Source organism: Balaenoptera borealis, assembly GCF_965194805.1.
Source record: "Balaenoptera borealis genome assembly, chromosome: 1".
Taxonomy (NCBI): domain Eukaryota; kingdom Metazoa; phylum Chordata; class Mammalia; order Artiodactyla; family Balaenopteridae; genus Balaenoptera; species Balaenoptera borealis.
Window position 1 is genome coordinate 186435569 of NC_138860.1, and position 16545 is coordinate 186452113.

The window sequence follows — 16545 nt, forward strand, 5'->3', positions numbered from 1 at the left end:
CTGTAAACTCACCCCAAGGAAGCAAAGTTACTGTCTAGGAATCCTCTTACCATCTTGCTGCCAACTCTAATGTGACCTCTCTCATTTTACTCACCACCTGGAGGGTAAATCAGAATATGAGCTCCTTGTAGAAAAGTTAATGAGTAAGCTGAGTAAGGTACACTATACTTTCCTTTTTCATTAGGGCTTAAAAGTTGCAACTTTTATGTTGTCTAGAAAGTTACTTTTTTTTTAAAATTCTTTTAATTTATTTTTGGCAGTGTTGGGTCTTCCTTGCTGCACGCGGGCTTTCTCTAGTTGCAGCGAGCGGAGGCTACTCTTTGTTGCGGTGCACGGGCTTCTCATTGCGGTGGCTTCTCCTGTTGTGGAGCACGGGCTCTAGGCGCAAGGGCTTCAGTAGTTGCAGCATGTGGGCTCAGTAGTTGCGGCACACGGGCTCTGAGGTGCATGGGCTCAGTAGTTGTGGCTCATGGGCTCCAGAGCGCAGGCTCAGTAGTTGTGGCACACGGGCTTAGTTGCTGGGTGACATGTGGGATCTTCCCGGACCAGGGATCGAACCCGTGTCCCCTGCATTGGCAGGCGGATTCTTAACTACTGTGCCACCAGGGAAGTTCCTAGAAAGTTACTTTTTTAAACTCTGAAGAAAGGTTAGAGAAAACAATATTGAGTGTCATTTAGTTAAACTTAAGTGCTGGAAAAAGCCATTTATTCCAGAAACATTCTAGAAATAGAGAAACTGAGGACCAGAGAAACTAAGCGATTATCCCGAGGCCCCACTTCTCCCTGAGCCAGGTTTATAGTTGGGTTTCCTGTGTGTTCTGTTTTCCAATTAAGGCAGAATCAACAGCCTTTAAAGAAAATATTCTACGAAATAGCTCACCATAAATTAAGAAAGAGTGAGGAATATTCTTTCTTCAAGCCTGAATAACAAACTTAGTATAAATAAAATAGAGATGCCAACAGGAAGACAGCTTTCAGTCTGAGTCGTCAACTTACTCTGCAGGCAAGCCTGGCATGCTGGTCTCCAGTGCTGCCCATACCTCATTCTAGAAACCTAATTTTAAGATTAAACTGAAATTGGGATTTATGCTTCAGAAATGAGGAGTCAAGAGGACACTCTTTAAAGGTCTTTCCTTCCTGCAGGTACTGTACATTAAAAAATTCTGAAAAAACAGAGTGACATCAGGAACATTTTTTTAAGCTCCAAGGAATGTTGGGTTCAGGCATCATTCACTTTGATCTCACATCATGTATTATCTAGCTATTTGTACAGCACTGGTTAATAACTGTGCTCGTAATGTTAAATACAATTTAATTACTTCATCATGATCCAGTTAAGGTGGCAGAGAAGTCCACAGAACAAGTCAGAAATATTTCCCCCCCAAAAAAATTACAGTTTAACTTGTGGTATTTAAATAGTTAAATGCTTGCTACGTGGAACATTCCTTGAAGCCATCAGATGGGTTTTACTGTACTGAACGCAGCGTGCGTCGTAAGTGAGCTCCAAGCGTAAGTGAGCTCCAAGCGTGGGGCCCTCGGGCTGCTCAGCACAGCATTTACCCTTGCATGCTTTTGTAATGGATATTTGTGGATATTTATAGTCTAAGCCTAAGCAATGGCACTCACAGTACTGACACTGATGCCAGACTAATAAACACCAGAGGCACCACATAGTAACTGTAGCTACATATTTAAAACCTTATTAAGTCGGAATCCAAATCAAGGAGACAACATTTCAACTCAGTTTGAGCTGCAACTAAAAACTGAAAGCAATTACACTTTATTCTCTATTGCCAGAGGTTTGTGGAGAGCTCAAGATATTTATGATGGGGTAACATGGGTCTCTTCCATATGGAAATAGGCTATTCAATGAATGAAGCAATAGCAACTCCCTATGTAAAAGTGTTCTACCAACTGATCATTTTTCTAAAGTTAAAAGGAAAGAGAAGCAAAGGGACATAAAATGTTAGGAAAATGAATTAACCTCTTGTATTACTGTTTTCCATTAGGTACAGTTTTTCTCCTACAGTGTCATGTCTTAGGAATGCCACTCCTTCACACTCAACAACGAAACAGTCCAAAAATGAGAAATTCTCAAGCATTTCTATCATACAAACACTGCCTTGCCCTGTGAACACAAGATGTTATCTGCCTGCAGCATTAAAATGCAGGTCTGCCGACATGAACTCTCACCATTCACAAAATAGGAGTTGAACTAAGGCGCTTATGCTTCAGTAAACTACCATGCTGCATTAAAAAACAAGATTGAACGCAAAACCATAAAGAAACTATTTCTTAAGCTAGGGAAAATGGAAGATGTCATTTAGGTTGGCTTAAAGGAGTATTAAAACAGAAATTTATTTTCTGATAAAAGCAATACAGTTTTGTTTTGTTTTTGGTGGGAAGTAGGGAGATTGGGGGGAGGGTTCCTTGAATAATGGCAGTGTTATTCCCTAGAGACTATTTGGAAGCTACTGGGCAACCTAATGCTAAAAAAGTCTGCTCCACATCTTGACTCCTAACATTCAACATTATTTTCAGTTGGTTCCACTTGGCAGTTGGGAAGAATTTTTTTTCCTACATCAAGATGTGTGTTAAAGGGAACGTAATCTCATTTGTAGACTAAGGTAAGATTCAAATAGTAAGATTCAAAATCCCCAAAGAAAAATAACATTTTATATTGAATAGTAAATGAAAGATTTCACTTTTCCTTTCCACAGAACCTCTGCATGTCCCCACTGGCCTGAACAGAACCCTACACAGCAACTTTGCCTATCATGATAAAATACAGAAATAAAAGCCTTCTTGCATAGGGCTTCACGAACATCTTTAGTAAAATTTCAAAGTCAATTTCACAATAGCAGAAATTATCCTTTCCTTTGCAATATTTAATGAAAAGGTTTCTCACTCCCTGTCCCTCTGCCAGGTATTTTAGAATTTCACCCACTTTCCACTAACAAGTTCTGAAGGAAGAAACAGATTACTTTTGTTTCTTAAGCACCTTATGTTAGAAGTGAGTGAAATGCCAAGGAAAAGGTAGGCTGATTAAGAAGCAGAAGCCCATTCTTCATATAAAATCTTTTTCAATCTCACCTGCAAACCAAAATGAATGTTCTAGCAATTATCAAGCTAAATTCCCTTTTAGCAAAAAGGTTCAGCAAACCTTTTCCATCGTTAACCTGTCAAAGTGTGTCACTATTCTCAACGGTCCTTGAATGAGCAGCCATGGCGGAGAACACTGAGCGCAGTGTGGAGAGGACTGCACGCTCGGGGCAGGACCACAACTCCCCAGCTCCTTGAAGTTTCTTTGCTCACCTTGCTTTTCCTACCCAGTACTCTTTTTTTTTTTTTAATTTAAGTTCTAAGCAGCTAGTGGGAAGCAGCCACATAGCACAGGGAGATCAGCTCAGTGCTCTGTGACCACCTAGAGGGGTGAGATAGGGAGGGTGGGAGGGAGACGCAAAAGGGAGGAGATATGGGGATATATGTATATGTACCCCAGTACTCTTGAATGCAAAGGCCACAAGGTACGGATAAAACTATCATCCTGGAAGTGACAAGCAGGGAAAGAAAAGGCATTTGTGTTGTTGTCACGGTGGTTTCATGGATGGCACCACAGGTGACAACTGTCTGCTCTCACTGTAGTCACCGAGGGGGAAGGAAGAACCTATGAGTCAGAAGGTTTTGCTGCTCCTAACGTTCGTATTCATGGAGAGAGACAGAAAGTACCTGACAGAGCCAGCAACAGGCTGGGAAAGCCAAGCTGGGTGCCATGGCGGGTGACCTGCACACGCAGGACTCAAGTGCGTGCAGCAGCACTAAGACCCGTAAGCCCATGTGCACCAGCACAGGAGGGGGCAGCCCTTCCACAGCAGTGCTCACAGGGCTTTCTGTGAACTTCTAGAAAATATCATTTCACATGTCTCTGAATAAACCTGGTACAGCTACTCACATGTGCAAACTTTCTTTTGATTATACATTTTCCTAACAGAAGCAGGGGCCTATACAGAATTCCGTCTTCAAAATAAACCAAATGTTTAATTAGTTTCCAGTGAAATTTCTAACTAAACAATTTCACTGTGACTTATAAACTACCTCAGAATTAATGGACATATCTACTTATCAGTTACTTTGCCTGGCCAACTTACAATCTGCCCGTGCATCTCTCCCTCCCATCCCTGCTTGGCCATGTCAGACTCAAGTATTCTGGTGAAAATAAATTATCTTACAAAGCAGCAATTTCAGGACACCTCTGAGAGTTAGAAAGTTCTTCCATATGCTGAACCAGAATCTCAGTGATTTTTAGTTCTAACTCTGCCTTGTGGAGCTACACAGAATACCTTTCATTGAATCTAAGTTACTACTTACCTTTAGACGTTCGATGGCTTCCTCTCCTCCAGGTGTAGACATGATTCTCTCCTGAATACTGGTCACAGATGTTAAGCCCACCTGACTATTGAGTGAGCAGGAAGATGGAGATGAAGTAAGGGACCCCATGGATGCTGTGGAAAAATTGCCAGGACGTTGGTTCTCAGAGGCTAGCAAGTACCTATGCTTATTGTTCTGAAAATCTTTCAGATCTGGGAGATAGAAAGAAGGGAAGGCAGAAAAAGTAGGAAAGAGGGAAAGGAGCAGGAGAAGAAAAAAGACAGGAAGGAACACCAGTGTAAGAAAGGACAGCATTAAAGCAGCAAGACCAAGACAAGTTATGATACAAAGACAAGTTATAATTGTTCTAGATGGCAGTTCTAAAACAAGTCTGTCTTTAATACTGGTATTTTAGAAGTTAAGAACCACTTCTGAGTTTAGAAACTAAAAAATTCTAAGTGGGTTAACATTGTATCTGTTAGGGGGTAACCAGAGCCTCAAAGGATACAGCTCAGGCTCTCCCCCTAAACAGCCATGCTACATTCCTGTATTCCTTCTATGGCTCCAAATCTACAATGTCTTAGGTTTATACTACTCTTAAATCCCAGTAGTTTGTAACAGTAAGGGAAAAAAGATGATCATTTATTTATCAATATCAATACATATCAGTCTGGCCCAGTATGTTATGTCATTCAGCAAAAATTCCCAAGAAAATGTTACGTTAAAACAAAAATCTGAGTGCTCAGTAGTGTTCTTTGTATGCTAAAAAGGATTTTTAAAATATGCCTTTTAAAAAAAGGAGAGGTAATCGTAGCAATTACAGGGATCTTGTATAAGTCCTGGTTAAGAACCTAGGGCTAACTACCTCAACAGTGATGAACAATTAGCAAACTGTTGAATTTGGTGTAGCTTAACATTCATCTATTAGAGCAAGCAAAAATTAAGGCTGATTATCTGCTAATTTAAGTAAGGCTCTCACTTTGCCTAACCGAATGACCATGAGTCACTGGGGAGCCGAGTTCCTAGTATGGAATGCAAGTTTTAGGGACATACTTTCATTTACTAAGGTCTTAAATAGAGCTCTAAGTTTTGCTTTTAAACTTAGTTTTGGTAAAAAGTGTCACAAACAACAAATTCATTAATTTGTTGTTTGTACTTTTCTTCATTAGTCATCTTTCTCAAATAGGCACCAGAGGAAATCCATAGGTATTGGTGCATTCCTATTTTTAAATTAGCTCATTTTTAAATGTAAGAAAATCTACATTGCTCAAAGTTCATATCAAAACTAAATAAGTTTTCCTTAAAGGATATAATATGAGTCAACACAAAGAGTCAGAAAAAACGTTATTAGCTCTCTCTGGGTCTACCCATGTGGATTTAATCAAAGCCATTTCTTGAAGCCCCTTAAAACCAGCGGTTGCTTCAAGCCAGTTTGAAAACCACCATCTGCAAATATAGAACATAGGGAAACAAGCAAGTTTTAAAAGGCGGGTAGGAACTGGAGCAAAAAAATTAGCCATCAGGTGATGGCAGCAAGGTGGGAAAGAATAGGATGGATGGAGTTTAGAAGGTCCAATTGACACATGCAAGCCCTAAAAGGCATTAAGGGTAGTGACTGAAACAGAAACTTAGAAGTAGTCAAGGCTGCTTTCCTGCACAGATACAGAATTAAAACTTAGTCATGCATAGCTTTTTGGGAGATGCCACAACTGCTCAGAAAAGAGTGAGGCAGCAAGCTGGCAGCAGCATCACCTGCAGCACGAAAGCAAGAACAAAGGGCGTCTTTCCCACACCAGTATCAGTTGGCTTTGGAAATCTCAGACAGAGCTGTTCCAGTCCAAGAGTCACTCTGGATTAGGATGTTATAGTGCCTTCAAGGCTTAACCTCATCTCAGCAGCCAGGGCTACCTTTGGTTTCTCCTATGTATTGCCTCACTGTCTACCAAGCCTTGTTACATGCCCTACTGTAGAAACAAACAAATCAATAAAAACCTAAAACTTAACCCCCCAAAATCAAGATTCTTCACTTATTCTAATAATTTCTTGATGAATTATCTTAAAAGGGTAAGAAATTACTTTCTTGCCAACATAATGACAGATATGCAGCGGGTAATGAGGTGTGATGCTTTATAAAATGTCCTCATTTCAAGCACACATTTTAGACACCCAAGTTTTTTAAAATTTAATTTGTAATTCATGAAAAAGGGAAAAAAAAAGTTTACCTAACCATCAAGTAAGCTGAGGCCCAAGATATGGAGGAAATCAACTTAGCATAAGCACAGGTGAGTGCTAATCCGACATTCACAAAGCTACTCAGTCATGGAGATTTGGCCAACTAGAAGTGATTGTTTTCAATTATATATACACTAAGGCTCAGAATTATACAGCTAATTTAAAAGGATTTTCCTAATAAATAATCAGGCCCTGAAGGATCAAGAGGCCAAAAAAGGCGTAATATGATTAAAAACAAGGGCTCTGCGTTACACTACCCAGTCTGACCACAAAGAAACCACAGGATCTCATTTAGTGGCAAACTACCCACTCCAGGCAGCAGTGTCCTCCTTGGCAAAATGGAGCTTTGTCAGAGTCACTGACAGGACTAAAGAGATAATATATTCAAGATACCTAGAACAGGTCCTGGCACATTATAAACACTCAAAACATGTGAGCTGCTGTCATCACTATCATCATCATGTATGACTCTGGATTCAATTTAATCACATTTAAGTGGAAAAACTGAACAGTAGAAGCAGCAAGAGGTTTTTAAGCCTCTCGACTTTATTCAAGCCACAAACTGAAATTCAGCAAAACTTGCTTTGCTAATGGAAAAGGGCAAAAATAGGAACATTTCTGGATCTACAGTATGCTCTGTCTGGGATTTCCCTGTTAGGACGGCTGGCATGCAAAGCTCATTTTAGGGCTGACCCAGCAGAGGCAGATTAGCGAGTCAGAGTGCTGGAAATACCCAGTACATGAAATACACACATTTGCCTCCACTTCCAGAGTAATCATCGATCAATGGATCAGCTGAAGGTAAGCAAGAGGGAAAATACAAAAAGGGTCAAAGTTCAGGTTCAGCAATGACAGAGGGAACAGAGCAGTATTTGGCATTTGGGAAGGTGAAAAAATTGACACTTAGAATAATATATTATCATTTTACAAACTGTATGTATTCATTTAAACTCAGGTGCTAATCAGTAAGAAGAACTAAATTAGAAGAGGCCTTGAAAATCTTATTAGAATTGCAAACACTGTAATATTAATCTGACACTCAAAAAATAAAAATATGCTTTATTAAATAAACCCATACACTATTCTACCTGAATGATCTAGTTAACTCACTTAGGAGAACTTCTGATTAGACATTATGTAGGCAGATCACTGAGGTTAAAAAAGATTCAATTTAAGACAACATTGTAAGACTCTCTGGAAGTCTAATTCTTGAACTTGACAGGAATTGGTTATTTTCCCCTTCATAAGTTCATAAGGAGTGAGTTGGGGGGCATTCAATCATTTTGTAGGGGGGCAACCACTCAAAGGTAAATCTTATCTGAAAGGTGACTGGAATGGTGGGTTTCTTACATATGTATTACTACTACATTAATCTAGAGAAACCCATAACTCAAAACCAAAAATTTTAAGTAACAGTTTTATGAAGTGATTAATTGCTCAGTGAGAATAAACTTAACATTCCAAATAAACTTCACTGCTGATCTAAAACAGAAATCTAATAAAAATACAAATAATGATATATTACGTTTTAAGAAGTAATTTCCTGAGTTCAAACGGATAACCTGGTACATGGTACATAAAGGAATTCTAAGATCATTTTCAATGAGTTTTTTTTTTTCTTTTTTTTTGGCCACAGGTCTTGCGGGATCTGTTCCCCAACCAGGGATTAAACCGGGCCATGGCAGTGAAGGCCCAAAATCCTAACCACTAAGCCACCAGGGAACTACCGTCAATGGGCTTTTTAAGAAGTTAAGAAGAAACAAAAAACTCTTTCTCTACCATCTAGCTGCCTCAAGTTCTTTAACTCTAAGTTGAAGAGCCCTTGAGAGGAAAGGAATAGATTTTGTGTTGATTCTTAATTCACTTACTATCAATAATATCTCCCAACCCCTGAGCACGAAGAAGGTCCTTCAGCCGTGTCACCTCTTCCTTTAATTCACGAACCAGTTTGGCATTGGGGTCCTCATTGATAACAGCATTGCATTTAATTTGTTTTGCACGATCTGCATATCTAGATCCAAAAAGAAAACACATTTTTGCCATTCCTCAAATGCTCTACTTCTCATAAGTAACATACCATTATTTCTAAATCAAACAGCTTGAGTATTAACACATTTTATGAGCCTTAATAATAATACATTTGTAGAAAGCTTTACAGTACCTTATAAAGATGAGGAAAAAGGCTCCAATGAATTTAAGTGATTTCCCCAAGATCACAAAGGAAATAAATATCAGAGAGAGGACTCAAAACTAATTTATTAGACCATATGGTGTTTCTTCCATTATATCAAAAATGTCTTTAATGAGACAAGAGTTGAAAGTTCCAGATTAAAGTAATGGAACCTATTCATATATAAAACTACCCTATTAGTAAACATTCTGTCAGTAATTTTTAAAATATTACATGTACTCATAACTTTGTTACTTTTTATGATGTGAGCATTTCTATAATGACAAACAGGAGAAGGGGACACTTCTTTTTATAGAAATAAATATTGTAAGAAATTTCTACTATTATCTAAAAGTTATCCAAAAATCTCACTAGAGCAAATTTAATATCTTTCCTATGAAAAAGTTCCTGCCTTTCTCAAAGAAACTAAAAACTATAAACAGGTAAACTCTATTATAATAAAAATAACCTCCCCCCATGTTCCCCTGTTATGAGAGGAATGGATCATTGTTTACTCAAGCGACTACCCACATAGCATATGAAAATCCATGGCATAACAAGATGACTTATGGTAGCACTGTGTTCTGTTTAGCTATTGAAATCAAACTGGAGTACCTCAGAGTGCTCAAAGTTTCGTCATAGTTGATATCTGCTGGGCTCAGAGCAGCAACCATTGCAGTGCGAGAATTGCCACCTAAAAAGATGAATTATAATTATCTCAAACCATACTCATTTTAGAAAAAATTTTATTGAATGTGTCAAATCAGACAGCACAATCTCAGATCCCAAGATTTAATCAACAGATTTTTGGACTGCCCCCACACCAGGCACTGTTACATGCACATCTTAGTGTCTGGATGTACTGTGCCCAGTTTCCCTCTTCCCACTCCCATTAAGATCTCAGACACTCCACCAAGGCCATTCTTAGTGATGTCAGAGTCACAGGCAACATAGACAGCACAGCAGGCCATTCTCAGCCACTCCTTCTATCAGCAACATGTGACACAGCTAATCACTACCTCCTTCTCATTAAGAATGAGGGAAAGGGTCTACAAGAACAGAGAATGAAGGGCAAAAAGGCCGGAAAACATCAACAAAGAGGAGTAAGGGTTGGTAACATCAAATTATGAGCATCAAAAGGAACATGGGGTTTTCAAAAAGGAAGAAGGAACAACAGTTTGAAGCAGGTGCGTGTGGTCAGATAAACAACTACTTCACAGTTCATGTCCTGAAGTAAATGAGATTTGGGAGCAAACCCTGATTTAAAGGTGAGCAAATCCAGGGAAGTAGCCAAGATGGCGGAGCAGGAAGACCCTGAGCTCCCTCCTCCCACAGGCACACCAAAATTACAACTGTTTACAGAGCAGCTACTGATGAGAAAAAACGGAAGACTAGCAGAAAAGACCTTCTGCAACTAAGGAAGGAATCACAACGAGACAGGTAGGAGGGGCAGCGATGTGGGATAGTTAAGACCCACAGCCCTGGGTGGGCGACCCACAAATGGGAGGATAATTACAATTGCAGAGGTTCTCCCCAAAGAGCAAGGGGCCTGAGCCCCCCATCAGGCAACTGCACCAGGTAGATGAGCCCCCAGAACGTTTGGCTTTGAAGCCCAGCAGGGCTTACTTTTGGGAGAGCCAGAAGGCTGTGGAAAACAGAGACTCCACTCTTAAAGGGCACACACAAAGTCTCACCCGCTCCAGGACCTAGGGCAGAAGCAGTAATCTGAAAGGAGCCTGGGTCAGACCCACATGCTGATCTTGGAGGACAAGAGGCAGGAGTGCACCCTGGGGACACAGACACTGGCAGCAGCCAATTTTGGGAGCTCGTTCTATCACAAGGACATTGGTACAGGCAAGTCTCATTTTGGAATTCTCCCTCTAGCTTATTAGTGCTGGGACTGGCCCTGCCCACCAGCAGGTCTGCTGCCTTAAGACCCGCAGAACCCACAGCCACTCCGGGACCCAGCCCTGTCTACCAGAGGGCCCAAGACCCTGCCCCGCACACCAGCGCACTGGCACTAGCCCCAGGGACCCTGGGACCCAGCTCCACCCACCAGTGGGCCAGCACCAGCCCCAGAATCCCCTGGGCCCCAACCCTGCCCACCAGCAGGCCAACACCAGCTTTAAGACCCTCAGGGCCCTGCAGCCAGAGATCTGGGAACCCAGCTCTGTCCATCAGTGAGCTGGCACTAGCCCCGGGATGCCCTGGGTTCCAGTCCCACCTGCCACCAGGCCGATACCAGCTCTGAGACACCTTGGACCCTTCAGCCAGCTGCCCCAGGATCCAGCCCCACTCACCAGCATGCCAACACCAGCTTTAGGACACTCCAGGCTCTGCAGCCAGCCCTGTCAGGAACTGGCCCTACCCACCAGCAGATCGACAACAGATCCAGGACCCCCAGCCCTGTAACCACCCACTCCAGAACCCAGCCCCACCCACCAATGTTTGGCAGCCTCCACACAAGGCAGGGCCTGGAAAGCAACCAGACCGGGGGTCAGCCACGCCTACCAGACTTCCCACAGTAGTCAGCCTGCCACAAGAGAAGGACCCACGCAGCCCAAATAGGCGGCACCCCTAGAGCATATAGCTCTGGTGACCAGAGGGAAGTGCATTGCTGGAATGCATAGGACGTCTCCTACAAAAGGCCACTTCTCCAAGGTCGGGACACATAACCAACCTACCAGATACACAAATAAAAACAGCAAATTAGGCAAAATGAGGCAACAGAGAAGTATGTTCAAAACAAAGGAACAAGATAAAACCCAGAAGAACTAAGTGGAAACAGGCAATCTACCCAACAGAGAGTTCAAGTTAATGATTGTAAAGATGTTCAAAGAATTCGGGAGAAGACTGAATCAACAGAGTGAGAAGTCAGAAGTTTTTAACAAGAGTTAGAAAATATAAAGAACTAGAAAAAGATGAAGAATACAATAACTGAAATGACAAATACACTAGAAGGAATCAACAGTAGATTAGATGATACAGAGGAATGGATCAGTGAGCTGGAAGATGGAATAGTGGAAATTACTAAAGCTGAACAGAAAAATGAATAAAAAGAAATGAGGACAGTTTAAGAGACCTCTGGTACAACATCAAGTATACTAACATGACATGACAGGGCTGCACAAGGAAAAGAGGGAGAGAACATATTTGAAGATAAAATAGATGAAAACTTCCCTAACCTGGGAAAGGAAAAAGACATCCAGGTCCAGGAAGCACAGAGAGTCTCAAACAGGATCAACCCAAACAGGACCACTCCAAGACACATTATAATTAAAATGGCAAAAATTAAAGATAAAGAGAGAATGTTAAAAGCAGCAAGGGAAAAGCAACAAGTTACTACAAGGGAACTCCCATAAGGCTATCAGCTGACTTTTCAGCAGAAACTCTCCAGAATGGAGTGGCATGATATATTTAAAATGATGAAAAGGAAAAACCTGTAACCAATAATACTCTACCTGGCAAGGCTTTCATTCAGATTTGACGGAGGTATCAAAAGTTTCACAGATAAGCAAAAGCTAAAGGAGTTCAGCACCACCAAACCAGTTTTACAAGAAATGTTAAAGAGACTTCTCTAAGTAAAAAAAAAAAAGGCCACAGCTAAAAACATGAAAACTACAAAAGGAAAAATCTCATTGGTAAAGCCAAATATACAATAAAGGTAGTAAAGCCACGTATAAAGCAAGTAGGAAGGTTAACAGATAAAAGTAGTAAAATCATCTATATCCTCAATAAGTAATTAAGGGATACACAAATTAAGAGATGTAAAATATGATGCCAAAACATTAAATGTGAAGGGGGGCGGACCGGGGGGATGTGCGGTAAAAAGGTTGAGTTGTTAAAATGCACGCACTTAAGAGATCAGTAATTTACAATAATCCATATATATAGATTGCTATGTACAGTGTGGGAAATACAGTCAAAAACTACAATAATATCTTTGTATGATAACATATCATTAACTAGACTTGTGTGATGATCAGTTTGAAATGTATAGAAATACCAAATCACTATGTTGTGTAACAGGAACTAACATAGTGTTGTAGGTCAACTATACTTCAAAAACAAACAAACAAACTAACTCACAGAAAAAGAGATCAGATTTGTGGTTACCAGAGGTAGGGGGTAGGGCAGAGGGGAAATTAGATGAAGGTGGTCCAAAGGTACAAACTTCCAGTTATAAGATAAATAAGTACTAGGAATGTAATGTACAACATGATAAATATAATTAACACTGCACTATGTTATAAATGAAAGTTAAGAGAGTAAATCCTAAGAGTTCTCATCACAAGAAAAATTTTTTTCTATCTCTTTGTTTCATCTGTATGAGATGATGGATGTTCACTAAACTTACTGTGATCATCATTTCATGATGGATGTAAGTCAAATCATTATGCTGTACGCCTTAAACTTATACAGTGCTGTATGTCAATTATATCTCAATAAAACCAGTAGGAAAAAAAAACCAAAAAAATTAAATTAAATTACATTAAGGCGAGCAAATCCAATCAGCTTGAATCAAGAGAAACAATGAAAAAAGGAAAGAGTACTCAAGTTAGTAATAGAGATTTTTCTTCTCAAAAAACAGAAATACAGGACAATTAACCACAAAACATAATCAGTAAACAGCTTTAAAAAGATCCACACACTGGTGGATCAACATACCTAGATTTTCTCGAAGGAGCCAAGTAAGTACAGAATCTCTATACGGAATAAAATCAGTTTTCTTCTTCTTCTTACTCTATTAAACAGAAAGAAATGGCCTTAGCCTCTCTTAGCGTTGTTAGAGAGGAATAATTCACACAAAAGGCAAACCAGTCTAAAATTCCCAAGTAAATTAAATTACAGTACGATGTCATCACTGTTGAAATTTAACACTCACAGCTTCAGTTCTTCACAATACCCAAAGCTCATCCAATAAATAATTTTTTTTATATTTTATTTTGAAAAATTTACAACATACACAGCAGTTTGGAGAGTAGCATAATGAGCTACCACATATCCATCATGCAGCTCCAACCATTATCAATTTTTTGCCAATCACTTTTCAATTATCACTCAAACACTCTTCTACATTTTTTCTTCCTGAACCATTTTGGAGGAAACTGCAGACCCCATGCCCTTTTATCCCTAAACACTTCAGCAGATAAGGACATTCTCTTACACAGTCACAGTTCAATGACCAAATTCAGGAAATTTAACACCAATACAATACTATTATCTAATACCCTGTCTTTTATAGCTCGTGTAGGGCTCTAAAGCAAATCCAACATTCCACCTAAATATACTTCAGGTACATATCTCTAACAGAGAAGGACTTTATAAAAAAAAAAAGTAACTATAAGACCATTCTCACACTTAGCAAAATTAACAGTAATTCCTTAATATCATCTAATACCCAATCCTGAAATAATTTTACTTTTGCAGAGGGGCAAAGATGAATCCTGTGTGTTCCAGGTTGGATGTGTAGGAACAACTCATTTAGTTAATGAATTTACTTGGCCAACCACCAAATCAGCAAGTGGGATATTGCATATCTAGTAACTCTTGTATATTAATACACATTTGGTTTCTTTAAAAGGAAATTATGTTCAAAATAAATCCAACCATTAGAATTTGGACTCAAAGTGAAAAGGTCTAAGAAAGTGATGTAATTTGCTAATCTGGAGATTTAAAAAGACTGCAAGATAAAGTTTCTATATTTATCAAGAGTTTACTTGTTTGCTGTGCACCTGAAACTAATATAACATTGTAAATCAACTATACTCCAATAAAAATTTAAAAAAAAATAGTTTACTTGTACTGCTCTCTCCATGTCCCTTCTCATTATCACAGGATAAAGCAAAAAGCACCAACACAAAGCCAGTGCTGAAATGGAGAAAATTATATCCTCTGAAAGTAAAAAACAATGCAAACGCTTTGTGTATAATAGCTACTCCAATATCTGCTGGCTGACTACTATGTTGTGACAATTTAAGAAGCTACTAAGGGGACCTAGAGGGATGGGAAAGGGAGGGTGGGAGGGAGACGCAAGAGGGAGGGGATATGGGGATATATGTATACATATAGCTGATTCACTTTGTTATACAGCAGAAACTAACACAACATTGTAAAGCAATTATACTCCAGTAAATACGTTAAAAAAAAAAAAAACAAAGAAGTTTCTAAGGGGAAAGCCAGAGTTCACTGATCAACATTTCCCCAGTAACAGGCAGTTTTATAATCCATTCCTGGTATAATCTGAGGTTACATTAAACTAAGGATGATCTACTTCGTGCTAAAGCATGGGTATTCAGAAAAATAGTACTAAGTAGCTGACTCTGGTTTGTTGAGGAGGAAAGGAAGTAGGCAAGTTGGCACTTGAATTCCATCTCATCAAATACGTCCCCTACATCTCATCCTACTCCACCCACAGACACACGTTCCACCAATTACAAAGTCATTTTCCACAGCAGGTTCTATTTCTAAATTACACAGACCTTTAGCGAGAATTAACCGTCTCAGTCATTCACAGCCGAGTGCGACTTTCATTCCACTATAAAATTCTTGGGGCCTGAAACCTCAGTTTATCCTTTCCGTTCCCCACTGCACCTAAACACTCCACTTTGCCTGTGGTTAGTACTGAAAAGGCTGCAAGATTTAAAGTATGCCAGTTACAGTGACTGCCAACAGCACTGTAAAAATAAGCAGTGTCAGATTCTAAAATGTTCTATTTTCACTTCTGTCAATTAGACTAAATTAAGAAGTAGTTAAATGAAGAAGCATAAATAGAACTTCAATCTTTTCCACTTGAAAATACCACAGAATTTTAGCCATTTCTTCTCTATTTGCTCTCATACAAATTAATCTCCTGTTCTCACATCCATAATTTTTTCAAAATAAGTGTTTCAGTATTTACATAAAAAGCCTTACTTAGATCATTAACCTCTCTAAAAAGAAATACTATTAAGTATGGATGGTAATAATCCTGTTTCTCCCCTCAGCGGAAATAATAATACATCTTAATTCACCAAAACTCATGCTTGTTACATAAAAACTAAAATTTATTTCTGATCTGTTACAGTTTATGACACAGATACAAAGTACTAAACTGGGTTTTATAAAACTGATTATAAAAAAATCATCTGCAAAATTTTGTGGCATAGAGCAGTGTGGGAAATACATAGAAAACTAGGACTCTTCTTCTGGTTGATATGGATGTTAACAGATAAGCAAATGGACAAGTCAGAATAATCACTAAATTTTAAGTCTTCATTGTTCTGGGACCCAGATTAGATATGTGAAGAATATCCACACATGTATAATATCAAATAGCAGAGAGATGTCTTAATCTAAGGCAGCTTTACAAAAATAAAAAACAGAAAACAGAAAAAGAGCATTATGTTTTATTAATATTTTTGTAGAAGTAGAGAATACACAAATCTATACATTTAAAAATATTTCAATGCAGACACTGCCTCTATCCCTGATGTTACTCTTGTGATTCAGAACAAACTGTTAAAGTGCTCTATTATTTATGCTAAAGAGTAGTAATAAATTTTAGAATATCTGTGTAGAATTTAAGGAAAAGAAAAATCTATTGTATCTGGATTAATAAGGATGCAAATAATGTGTTCTGTAGATACAGTTAGAAATTTAACTTGATTCTAGAGCCTTCACTTTATGTATAATCAAACAGTAGAAAAAAATTTTTTTAATGATTAAATAATCCATGACTTTCCATGGTAGGAAACAAGATAATACAAAGAGGTTTAAAAAATATATACCAATAA

The 16545-nt window shown here is 39.0% G+C and overlaps 1 protein-coding gene across 8 annotated transcripts in view; it reads right to left on the minus strand.

Moving 5' to 3' along the window:
* The window catches only part of KIF1B (kinesin family member 1B), a 146375-nt gene that overhangs the window by 78058 nt on the left and 51772 nt on the right, over positions 1-16545 (minus strand). For 4 of the 8 annotated variants that reach the window (XM_082352800.1, XM_082352798.1, XM_082352799.1 and 1 more), the window contains 5 exons: positions 13439-13514; positions 9386-9464; positions 8469-8611; positions 7354-7395; positions 4369-4580 (listed from right to left, as the gene is read on the minus strand). In XM_082352800.1, the coding sequence (XP_082208926.1) occupies positions 4369-4580; positions 7354-7395; positions 8469-8611; positions 9386-9464; positions 13439-13514 (552 nt within the window). The remainder of the gene's footprint in view (positions 1-4368; positions 4581-7353; positions 7396-8468; positions 8612-9385; positions 9465-13438; positions 13515-16545) is intronic. The other 4 variants (XM_082352802.1, XM_082352803.1, XM_082352805.1 and 1 more) reach the window with 2 other exon arrangements.